This window comes from Halyomorpha halys, unplaced genomic scaffold (assembly GCF_000696795.3).
Source record: "Halyomorpha halys isolate HHAL.00 unplaced genomic scaffold, Hhal_1.1 Scaffold106.1, whole genome shotgun sequence".
Lineage (NCBI taxonomy): Eukaryota > Metazoa > Arthropoda > Insecta > Hemiptera > Pentatomidae > Halyomorpha > Halyomorpha halys.
Window position 1 is genome coordinate 2,195,342 of NW_027111449.1, and position 12,977 is coordinate 2,208,318.

Genomic DNA, 12,977 nt, shown 5'->3' on the forward strand with positions numbered 1-12,977 from the left:
ATATATTTTCATATCATTAATTCCCAAAAACACAATTCCAATATAACTTACCAAATGCATATTAAATTCACAGATAGTAGCGGAATAGAGTGGATATTGAGGAATAGGCACCATGACACCTGCTTTCTTGCCATCTACATCACATATCAATAGTTTCATAACAGACTGAAAAAATAAATAAAGATACATTACAACAGTAATAATACATTAAAATAAACTTTTCAGTCATTATCTATGAGCTCTCTAGACATTTCTTCTTAGCAAATTACTTAAATAAATATATTTACAGATATTACAAATAGATAATATTTCAAGAGGTTTTAGTTTTTCACAAAAATATAAAATTGGCAGCAGCTAAAATTGACAGTTTGGTTGATTAGTTTTAGTTCCTATAGAAGAATAACAATCCAGTAAAAGCAGAATGGTTTTGAATAATTACTTTAGAAGAACATCCCGTTTCCAGAGGCACTAATGATCTGAGGAATTTTTCTTCAAACAAAAAACCGACACTCCCTATCCACAAAGAGACTGTACTATGCCAAGAATGCTTCAGTTAAGATTAGTAGATTAGTTTATAGGGACATGGAAAGGAGCACCCCAGATTCCATCATTTGACAACTCCAACGTAAACAAAAAAAAATCAGATAGCGTGACACAAGAAAGAATGTCCTTAGTTTATTTTTAAGTAATATTGCAGATTTATCATAAGGTGTACAGTTTAACAACATAAATCTTCCTTTACTTTTAACATAATATTTAATGATAAAATTTCAAATCATCATGTACATACTTTCTCTAGAAAACTGTAAACATCTAGTTGATACACGTCCTGTTATGAAAATCTTAGAAATAATGTTTTAATGAATGAAAAGGATGAGATGATAGGAGATAGATAAAAACATTTCTAGAAAATAAAGAAAGCAAAGGTACTTTAATTTAAAGGGTCATAGGTACATGTACTAGGAACAAGTTAATGAAATGATAAAATTAGATTGATTTCAGATATATTTCATGTCAAGCTTTCCACTGGAATGAAGTAAAAGATTTAGGCTGGTTCATGCAGAAAGTGAAAAAGAAATCTTCAATAAAACAGAATGAATCTTGAAAAATACTGCAGATAAAGAAGTAAGAAATGAGGAAAAGGCAAATTGTAAAGTAAATGAATATAAATAGAGAACTGAGCCCAATTAAATGCACAGTAAAGAATAGTATGGGTTTATTTCATTACTAGACACTTCAATTATAGTTGATTAAATTTAAGACAATAATACAAAATACATTGTGTAACATCTTCTAACCTTAATGGCATTTGAAGCACCATCTCCAAGTATGATGTTCTGCCAATCTGAAGGAGTACCATCTCGGTTTGTAATGTACTCAGCACAATGCTTTCTGATGACCTCAATGCCAGCAGAATCAGTATATGAACCTAAAATAATTGATTACAAACATTACAAAAAAGTACACTCAGTCTTCCGGTTATGAAAACAAGACTATCTGGGGTATGTGTAACATTTATTTGATATTTAATATATTTTTCTTTAACAAATCCTGAAATTATTAAGCTTGCGAAACAATGTATAAGTATTGGCAAATAAAACAAATGAAATGTAATCTTGTGAAAGAGGGATGATAAAATTCAAATATTGACTCATAATGAGGTATATGTAATTGACCATAGATTAATATGAGAAGATGTTTGGGGATGGAGAAAATGTAAATGAGTAATGAATTAACGCAATAAGATATGAAAGTAATATTTAAAAAAAACAAAAAAAACAATTTAAATCAGTATAATAAATTGTATGAAAGAAAACAACATATAGTAAAAAAATAAGAATGAAACAAATATTAGAAATGAAAATATTTTGTTTCTAATATTTCTTTGTTTCCTATTCTCCATATCTCCTCTCCCATGTTTCTTCTTATTCACTTTTTCCAGACAATCCATATTTATTTTAGCTTATTTCTTTACTCATCTATATTACTGTGCATCTTTTGCCCATTGTAACATTTTCTTTCTTCTTTCTTCCCCATTTTATCATGTATATCATCTTCTTTCATACATTTTACGTTTCTCTAAGTTATGGTTGTAATTTTTTTTTTGTTTTTTCAGCCCTGATGAAGACCTGAAATCAGATCAAAATGCCGGCACAAATAAATAAGTTTTTTTGCAGACCAGACCCCGACCATCTTCTCATGAAATTTGGATTATATGCTTGACCCTTTTTGACAAAATTTAGTTGGAGTTATACTACTGAGTGAATCTGAAGTAAATCAAATCATCATCTACCCTCAGACATTAAATTTTATACATATATATTAATTAAAAATGAGGAATATTTGATCAAAAGTCAATATATTTGAAAATACAGTTAGTAATATCATGGCTTCACATATAACTGCAGCCTTTTTCTTAATTAATTACAAACTTACTCCAGCTTAAAATGGTTGACTAAGTCATTTCTAACATTCTGGCAATAAAAAACTTATAAAGTTTAAAGAAAATACAAATAAAAAAACATACCAACAGAAGATCCTCTACACCCTTTGAGAATCGTTTCGGCTCGCTCTTTAGCATCCTTGGGGAACTTAGGGTCAGATAATAATGCAGGATATGTGACAAGAGACAAAACTTGACGAATAAAAGTGATAGGAGTTTGACCAACAGCATGACAATCACCAATATTAGCCCGAATGACCCTGTCAAATGGTTTCTTCTTTCCCTGTCAAAAAGGATTGGCATTAGTTTATTTTTTTACAGTTAAATATATATAAATGGAAAAATAACAAATAAATACAAATAGATTTTAAAGTTTTATTACTACTTCTTTTTTTTTAATCAGTTTTTAAACCAATAATTCAATTTGAGTGACGATGAATTTCCATTGTGTAATATATGGATATAATACTTCCACCAATTTTTTTTCCTAACCTTAACAAATAAAAAGGATGAAGAATTGTTAATTCTATATTGAACTCCAAACTTCAGACAAAAATAGTTGTATTTTAGCCAATATTAAAGAGGAAATTCTATTTCAAAAATAGCTTCCCTGCCAGTCAAAGTTTAGGACCAGTAGTTCTTTTATGAAAAATCTTGCAAAGATGATAGTTAATTTCCCAATCATCTATATTTGCTTTTATCTGTATTTCCTGTTTTTATACAAAGTAAGTAAAAAGGTATTAAGTTTGCATCTCCATTCTGTTAACCATTATCAATTATTTAGGTCAAAATCACAATATTAAAAAAAAAAAAAAACGAGTACAATTTTTTCACCAAATCCAGTTATTAATTAACATCTTATAAAAAAAAATATATGTTAGAATTAATACTAACTTAAAAACTCACTACCTACTTAACTAAAAAATCTTAAAGTTGAAAATTCTATCTCACTAGTAAAATGTCAATTTTATTTCTTTACTATGTATTCTTGTTGCGAATAAGTTAAAATATGACATGTTAAAAGGTTATTGACTTGGGTTAATTTTTAATAAAAAAAAAGGTAGGGTCTGTTAGAACTCCAGCTCAACAGTTGTGTTTGTAAATTTTAAGTCACCAGTTAAACCTTAATTTTATTTCTGAATTAGGAATTATTTTGTGTGTTTTTGCTGTAATAAGGTTTAACTTGAGGAGCCATTTTAGCTTAATTTTATTTATTCCAAAATGTATTCTGGGTATTTCCTTCAATAAATTGAGGTGGCCTTAAACATTTGACTGGTTGAGAGAACTTATTCCCCTTTTTTCTCAGCCTCTTAAACAATCCTCCTTAGCCACTCTTTTTTATCTCATATGCAGCAACCTGAGGCTGCTTTTTAAAGCATCCTTAAATGAAGTCTAAATCTACTTAATATCTTCCCTAACAACCTGCACCACATTAATTTTCAGTACTTTAGTACCCAACCACCTTATTTTACTCCTCTATATAAGAGCGATAGTGTTGAATGAATCCTAATGAACTCCTTTATTTCCTTAGTACTTCTTATAGTATATTTAATCCTGTTTAATTGGGACATACTCATTCGGAAATTTCCGAAATATACTAACAAATTTCAATTTTCATTACCAAGCATAACTTACGAATGCATAAAAAGGTTCCTTAGTTGACTGATGTTTTGTAAATCTAAGAAAATTTTCAAAATGATACCCGTATATCTTCAAAACACATCACATATCAATAATTCTGCACTTAGCAGGTTTATTAATGCCAATCCTCAATAAGAGTTTTGTTTTTTCCATGCCTGAAATCTATGTTTCTAGGTTTATTTATTTAGGCAAAAAAGTTGTACTTGCAACACAGAAACCTTGTACAGTAACAGAAAACTTGTAATAGTCATATTTTAAAGAAAGAAAAATCATCTGAGCTTAAACCATTTTCATAAGTATTATGAAGGCTGCATACTATCTAATCTGATTCCTATATTATATCCATTTTCTATTTAAACTAGATGTACATTAAAATAATTTTTAATTTTTCATGAATAAAAAAAATTAAATATGTATCATTATAAATTATAACAAGATATTTCAATGTTCAAGATATACTAGGGCTAAGCATAATGTCAAGGGCACATCAATTCCTTTATTTTGTATGCAACGGCATGTAATTAACATAACCGGCACTAGGAAATATCAATTCTAAACATTTTCGCTGACATAGTCATTGAAAAAAAATTGTTAGTAAATAGTTCAACTAATAGAGATATAAATAAGTATTTTTTAATAATCCTTATTCTAGCATAATAAAGGGTTAGAAAAAAAAAAAATCAATAGAGAGGTTATGGGGGGGGGGAGGTAAATAAGATTCAATAATCCTAGTGATCAAAAAGAAAAGGACGTTGTAGGAAATATTTGGGACTTAAACATTCATTAAAATGGAATAATTATATTGCCAATAAAACCTTTTTATTTGTTGACGAAAATTTTACTAACAATTAATATTCTAATTGATACTAAATTTTAAAAATGAATGAAGATGGTCCAACTAGTATTACAACATTTATGGGCCATTTTATTTCATTAATTTCATTAGATCAATTAACCCTCTTCTCATGAATTTTAAAGGTATTTACATTAATTAGTATTGTGTGTATTCTACATTCAATTTTTTTCCATGTGAATTATTAGTGAACTCTGTAACATAGCAAATTATGTTTAGGCAAAAAAGTTACTAAATAAATTATTACTCTCTCTGTAACTGTAAATGAAACAAAATATGATCGTACATAACTTTGGTATGTAGTGCGTATCTACTAAATGTTTTTTTAACAAAACCATATAGTTAGCAGATTCATGTACACAAATCAAAATAGTCTCTCTACCAAACAATTCTTGATGGTCACTATACACTAAAACATTCATGTAAAAAAATCAATAAGACCTCAGCAAAATTAATAAACTGAACTAGAAATAATTTTTTTGGTTAAAATAAATTTTCATAAATAAAGACTGCATTTATACAATAAAAAATTACAGTAAAACTGATCCATATGAATATGTAAACTTCAATGATTTATGAACCATTAATAAAACCAAGAACATAACTATCCTATTTGTAAAAATAACACAACAAATTTAAATTCTAGGGTATACTTGCCATAAAAATGAGATAAAAGTCACTATATTGTACATAAGCTGTAATGAGCATAATGTTTAAAAAGCCAAGAAAAAAAGAACGAAGATGTAACTTCTTTTCGCTCTGAATAGAATAGAAAATTCCATTGATTTTGTAAGTAATTATAATGTAATGGCTAACAAAAACCAGCTAGCTTGCACATGAGCAAGCAACCTAGATGACAAAATTTCCTTGCTAAGTAATGACTAAACCCCAATTAAAATTAACAAGGCTCATTTCCAATTGATTTAGCCGCTATTTCGGGTTAATATTATTATTTCACCCAAAGAAGTAGGTGAAAATGCATAAATGCATTGAAAATCATTAAGTTCTAGTTAAAACAATAAAATCATTTATTCAATTACATCAACTGAATCAATTGAAAACTTGCTTCATGCAAATTCATCAAATATTCTATCATTAAAAAAATCAAGTGGGACCCTTGGACCATAATGAAGTTTTTCATGATTTTTGACAAATCAGATTTATTATGATACAAAATATCACAACTAAACTATAATAAAATGGTTTTAGTTTAAAGATAAATGTAAAAAATAGCTTGAAATAAAATCCACAATGTAAATATAATGTTTATAAATAAAAGCCCAAGTTCATAATTAATATTAACCACACTTTTTATTGTAAAAATAAAAAGCTGTTTGTTGCAACCTCTTAACAGGTTATAAAAAAGAAAACCTCAAATTAGCTTTCATTTAACAAGCTAACGTTTTTAGAAGTGATTCAGGAATTGAAATAGTTTGTTCTGTATAGGGATATTTAAAATCAGATTTCATAAATACCTCTTTCAACTCCTTTTCTATTTCTCCTGCACGGATAACTAGAGGTCCTCGGACAGCATATTCCATTTTCTTTATACAAGGGTTCATATTGTCTACAGTAAGACATTTCGAACAGGACATATCTGACAACCTGCTGTGACTGATGATCGACCACTGAGAACTTACGCGGGACAGATAAGGTCTCGTAACAACACCTCCCATTACCCCCTTCCCAGCTGATAAAGCCAACTGCCTCAAGTTATTCATTGACGTGTGAGTTTTTTTTATTCCACCAAAAATTGTTATACTTTAATAGTGCCAAATATTCCAAAACGCAAGACTTGGAATATTCCACTAGCCTAACCAGACACTGCACAGTACGAAAATACTTTGATCCTTTGCTGCATAGATTTCTTGGCACCTACGTCAGCCAATGAAATTATCACAATCTTAGCTGATAACACAAATTTATCTAAAGCTCAATTATTTATCTCAGTTTTGCTGCAAAAAAAACAACAATAAGGTTAATCTAGGGTATTTTACATTCATAATTTTAGTCTGTTTTGTAATACTTTTAGTATCACTTATTTATAACTTTTTTTTTCCATCAGCCAAGAATGTTTTGAATTAAAATTACCAAAAAAAAAATACAATAATGTAAGCGCTCTTTTTTAAATTCTTAATATTGTTGTATTGTCTTAAAAAAACTGTAGTTATATTTAGGAGCGCTGCTGCAAAACGTATTGGTGGATTTAGGAGCGCAAAATCAAAAATCTCTCAACAATTTTGACTGATTTTTCCATTCAGAGTTTGACAGAATTTCAAAAATAATATTTCAAAATACAATAGAAAACAGATTCTTCTATCTTTTAGTTTGTATATTTTTATATTATATTATTTCAGGGGATAGAAATAAAAAATTATTCTATATTTTATCAAACAAAATACAGAAGAAATATTTTCTAATTTTGAGAGGAAGGGGAAGTAAGTCTGGACCCTCGGGACTTTCCCCTCTGGCTTACCCACTGAATGTAGTTTGAACAATTTTAACTATTATTCAAAAACATATAGTAATAGTGTTACGGCGGGTAGGGGTTCAAAAGGAACCTTTACTAGCTCAACCGTGAAAAGAAAAGAATAGTCGAATTTTGTTATTTTTATATTTTTAAATAAGTAAACATAATAAAAAGGAACACATAATATACAACTAGAAAAAAAAAGAAAGCTTAATAATATTACAAAATAAAATTAATTGAACAAAAGAGAAAAAAAGTCTTATTTCACCGGTGATTGGTGGGGCCCCGGTTGTGGTTGTTCTGAGAGGATATTCTCGTGGAAGTAGATCGACAAAAGGGACGCCCGCCTTGTCCTCTTGGAGGATGAGTTGAAGAAGTCCGCCCGCCGTGGCTAAGATGATTTAGCTGGCGAAGATTGCCAGAATGCTGGCAACTAAGAGTGCGTAGTGAGTAGTTAAAGGAGACGATGTGTGTGTGCAGTGAGACGTTAAGAAGTTGTCTGTTTATTTTCAATATAAAAAACAATAGAGAGTAGTTGTTTTGTTCTTGACTTAATAAAAATAACATGTTCCAACTATCGATTTGTGGACCATATGTTGGCCGCAACAAATAGTATCGTATTGAAAATCATGATATGATTGTACTGTCTCATAGAAGCTGTGTTCTACCAATACTCAGGGATGCTACTGCAACAACTTATTGGGATTGAGGGGAAGGGTATAAAAAAAAATCTTCCAACAACTTTGACAGAATTTCCCAATTAGGGTTGAACAGATTTTCAGATATAATATTTCAAAATACAAAATAAAATAAATTATTTTCATCTATTAATTTAGTTATTAATATATATTACATTACATTTTAAGGAACAAAATGAAAAAATATTCTGTATTTTAACAATCAAAATGAAGAAAAGTTATTTTGTAATTTCGACGGGAGGGGGAAGAGAATTCTGACCCCTAGGACGTTCACTTGAGATAGACAACTATAAATTGCTGGAACGATTTTGAACCTTAGGCTTGAAATGCAACTACAAACAACTAAAATAATGCAACAAAGTAGGAGAGTAGATAACATGAAATAAAAGTGAACTAAGGTGTGGCTAAATATGATATAAAATGAGTGAAAACTTACATAAAAATGAACAAAGTTAATTCATTTAATGATGAAAGTTAATTTATTTAATGAATAAAGTTAATTTAATTTGTTCATTTTTGTATAAATTTTCACATATTTTATATCATATTTAGTCACACCTAAGCTTACTTTTATTTCATGTTAACTATTCTTTTACTTAAGATATTTGTATTTTTTTAGCTCTGATGAAGCCCTGCAAAGTGTTGTGAAACGTTGGCTCACAATTAATAGTTTGATTTCTATTTGAATTTTTTTTCTTTAATGACACCCAAGACAATATAAAAATAAAAGTACTTTTTGAGAATTTTTACAAAAAATAAATATTGAAAAAATACACAAAATTTATTTCTCGTTTTAGTATTTAATATCAATGCTTAGTAATAAAAATAGAGAAAGTTTTTGTCATTATTTTTTTCTGGTTTATTGATTTTTGTTTTCAATTTTCCTTGCAAAATGGGATAAATATAATTTTTTTTTTTTAATAAAAGGTTGTGAGAAACATTACTACTTACTTCTGGATTTGTAACCAAGAACAAACTAGTTGCAGGGAACGACATAGAATTCAATTGTGCTCACCATTTCTATTTTCTAGAGCGGTCAGAGTTCTTGCTCGAGTTTCACTCATTAGAATGCAATTATTAAACTAAGTCATATCATATAAATTTTAAAGTTTTAGTGGAAATAAATTCTAATTTATTCTATGGCAAGGTGAATGAATGCAAGTTCAATGCACCCAATAATTCGTCGCCCAATAGTTAGCCTGGTTAGGAGAAATCGCAATGGTCGAAGTATTTGACGTATTTCCATTTTGTGTAAAGCTGACAGTTTGGATTACAGACTGATGATGCCGTATTAACCATATATTGGCCTAATTTCCTGAGTAAATTGCTGTAAATTTGTAACGTACATTGCTCTTTACTGTTCTATACATTTTTTATTTTTATAAAAACAATATAATTTTTTTATGATGATTGGGTTAGAAATGGCTCAATAACCATATTTTAAATTCTAGTAAGGAGCCATTCGGACATTGTTTCAAAGTGGTTGTTGTTTTATTGGAATTAAACCATGGAATCATGAGAAAGCATATGAATTCTCTAGCAGTTTATCTGTATTGGAAGGAGGCGATCATTCAATAATACTGTAACGCTTAATCAATCATAGGATTTCTACCTAATTCTGCCAACATTACACAAACCCACTCAATTCTATCTGTCATGTGAATTAAAACATTAATATACAATAACTATCCATAAATCTAAAAAATGATGTCAGACAGAATGTTCTATTTATCAAAATAAACTTACCATAATCAACTAAGTAGATAAGAAATTTCAATTTGACATCGTTGGGAAAAGAGGTGCTTAATTTTAATTTTAACATTATCAACTCTTTTCGATTAAGAATGTTCGATTATAAAACACGTCCCATTCCCATGTCAAAATATCAAGTGTGGCATCGCCACTTATGAAAAGTGATACGTGTTTAAAACTGATAACGAATTAATATTTTTATTAACTAAGAGAGTCAAAAGTGGATAAGTTCATAAAAGAGGTTTCCGACCCCAAAGCTACATTTAATGCATAGTTCGGAATTGAATTCAAACTGTATTTTTGTTTCTTGAATGATTTGTTTCAGAAGACTATTTGATTTAAAGGAAATATATTAATTATTACTTTGACTAGTTTGGTAGAGCAAATAATTAACATGTAGTCCAGTAATGATAGAAATAAAATATTCATTTTTGAAATAAATTATAAATGGACTTGCTCAATCCAATAATTAGATGAAAATAGTATAAACAAATTGTAAATGTTTTTAAACAAAATCTGTATGTAAAACGATGGTTATGAAAATTTATAAAGGTGCCTAATTTGTTTTTAAATATAAAATTTGAATATGGTTTTAATAAAGTACATTATAGATGTGCTTTAGATAAGTGAAATAGGTCTACAACTTTTCATAAAAATAATTTAAAACCTCGAAATATGTCTATTTTTGGATACCTAATTTCAAAACTTGTAATTGTTGTATGTAATTGTTTTTGGTACATGAATAAGGGCTTTTGTAAGTACTTCTTAACAACAAAAATTTCATGTCAAAATAACTTTAACTTGGCTCGAAATTTGTTAAATGTAAAAACAGATGTTCTGGAAAATGGCTTAGAAATGAGCCAAAAGCTCAATTAGTTTGCAAAGAGTTGATATCCAATTATAATATAAAATATATATCAAGTCCGATTTAATACAGGATGGGTTTGATTTTGTCCACTGTGGACGGATTGGAGAATATCACCCGTCCTGTACAAAACCAATAATTACTAATCATTCAATTAGTTCCTACATAAAATTCAAAGTCCCTAATAAAAAAAAAAAAAAAAAGAATTATTTATGTTGTTTAATATAAATAAATACCAATTAAACATTACGCAAGATTTTTGTGCAACTACGCAGCCATTTATCTTTTTGTAGGCAACATTACGGATTTATTTACGAAGGATAATTTTTAGAACTCTTGGAGGGGCCAACAGAACTCTCAAAAAACGAAATAAAATTTTTGATCATGAATTTTCCACCAGTGAAATCTTAAAGATTAAAAATTCTTAGAATTCTAGTAGCCCGTACATAAAATTCAAAGTTCCTAATAAAAAAAAGAAATATTTGAGTTATTTAATACAAAAAAATACCAATTAAAAATTACGCGCGACTTTTGTGCATATTTGACACCGAACTCCGATCGGAACTCCTGAAAAACCAAAAAAAAAATTTCGCCCAAAAATATTTCTAAGTCGAAAAAATCTGCCGAAATCGGACCGTATATCTCTTCCGTATATATTTTTTTTGTTTTTCAGGAGTTCTGATCGGAGTTCTGTTGGCTCCGCTGCGAGTTCTAAAAATTATCCTAATGGAATAATACCGTATTGTTTTCAGAAAAAAACAATATTCGGTGTCAAATATGCACAAAAGTCGCGCGTAATTTTTAATTGGTATTTTTTTGTATTAAATAACTCAATTTTTTTATTTTTATTAGAATCTTTAAATCCCATATAGGAGCTACTAGAACTCCAAGAATTTTTAATTTCTACGACTTCATAAGTCAAAAATGTGCGGTCAAAAATTTTTGGAAAATTTTTTTTTCGTTTTTTGGAAGTTCTGTTGAGAGTTCTGTTGCCCCCCTCCCTCCCCCAAGAGTTCTAAAAATTATCCTTATTAAATAAATCCGTAATGTTGCCTGCAAAAAAGATAAATGGCTGTGAAGTTGCACAAAAATCTTGCGTATTGTTTAATTGTTATTTATTTATATTAAACAACATAAATAATTCTTTTTTTTTATTAGGAACTTTGAATTTTATGTAGGGGCTACTAGAACTCTAAGAATTTTTAATTTATACGATTTCGCTAGTGGAAAATTCGCGATCAAAAATTTTTGTTTTCGTTTTTTGGGAGTTCTGTTGCCCCCCCCCCCCAAGAGTTCTGAAATTATCCTTCTTCAATAAATCCGTAATGTTGCCTGCAAAAAAGATAAATGGCTGCGAAGTTGCACAAAAATCTTGCGTAATGTTTAATTGGTTAAAACATAATAAAATATTATAATACGTATTTTACGCGCGGGCATTTGACCGGTATCATTGATGTTTTAAACATCAGAACTATTCCTATAAATAATCGAGAACTCTAGAACTCTTATGGATACTACTAGAACTAAAAAAAAAATTGAAATTTTTCAAGGATGGGGGGCCAACTTCACAGAGGTGATGAACATGGTATCTGCTGCAGTTACCAAGTTTTACACCAACGAGGTCTGTACTTACTGTTGTGGCAGCATTGTCGCACTAGTGCTTGCGTGATAGTTGACAATACATGTTATAGTGGTGAAGCTAAGCTCACGTTAAAACTCGTTTACTCGATAGCGAAAACTTCAAATCACACTAAATGTCAATTACCTTGTTTTATGACCGAGTGAAACGTGGTATCTGATGTATAACATGGTACCATAAATTCATACTTGGATGAAAAATATGGTTGTTGGTAGTAGCAGATAGTAAAAGTTTTACGCAAATTAATTGAGTAATATGGTTTTGTGATTGTTGTTGGCGCTAAGTACCAAATATTATCTCATAAACTTAACAATCGATTTCCCACTAATTTTCATTTAGTCAGTTTCCATATTTTACTATCGAAGACCTCATTGGTCATCTCGTTCAGTAAATTGGATAAAATAAAATAAAATGACAAAATGCCCACCTCGACTCAATACCTCAAACAGGAGATTGGGATTTTGTCTTGTTTCGACCTCGAGCGGAGAGGAAGTGTCGTATGGCAGGGAATACCGTTAGGTTAAATGATGCAATTCATTTTTAATACCAAGGTAGTTTGTTTACGTACGTTTTGATTTACCAGTAAATCGAGAGTTAGCTAATACGCGCATGCGAA

At 29.4% G+C, this 12,977-nt stretch overlaps 1 protein-coding gene across 1 annotated transcript in view; it reads right to left on the reverse strand.

Annotated features, from left to right (window-relative positions):
• LOC106677679 (alanine aminotransferase 1) overlaps positions 1-6,815 on the reverse strand; it is a 15,900-nt gene extending 9,085 nt beyond the window's left edge. The window contains exons 1-4 of the mRNA XM_014415740.3: positions 6,413-6,815; positions 2,528-2,726; positions 1,299-1,429; positions 52-165 (exon numbers count right to left, since the gene is read on the reverse strand). Coding sequence (XP_014271226.1) covers positions 52-165; positions 1,299-1,429; positions 2,528-2,726; positions 6,413-6,658 — 690 coding nt within the window. The 5' untranslated portion in view covers positions 6,659-6,815. The remainder of the gene's footprint in view (positions 1-51; positions 166-1,298; positions 1,430-2,527; positions 2,727-6,412) is intronic.
• Between the last annotated feature and the right edge of the window lie 6,162 nt (positions 6,816-12,977).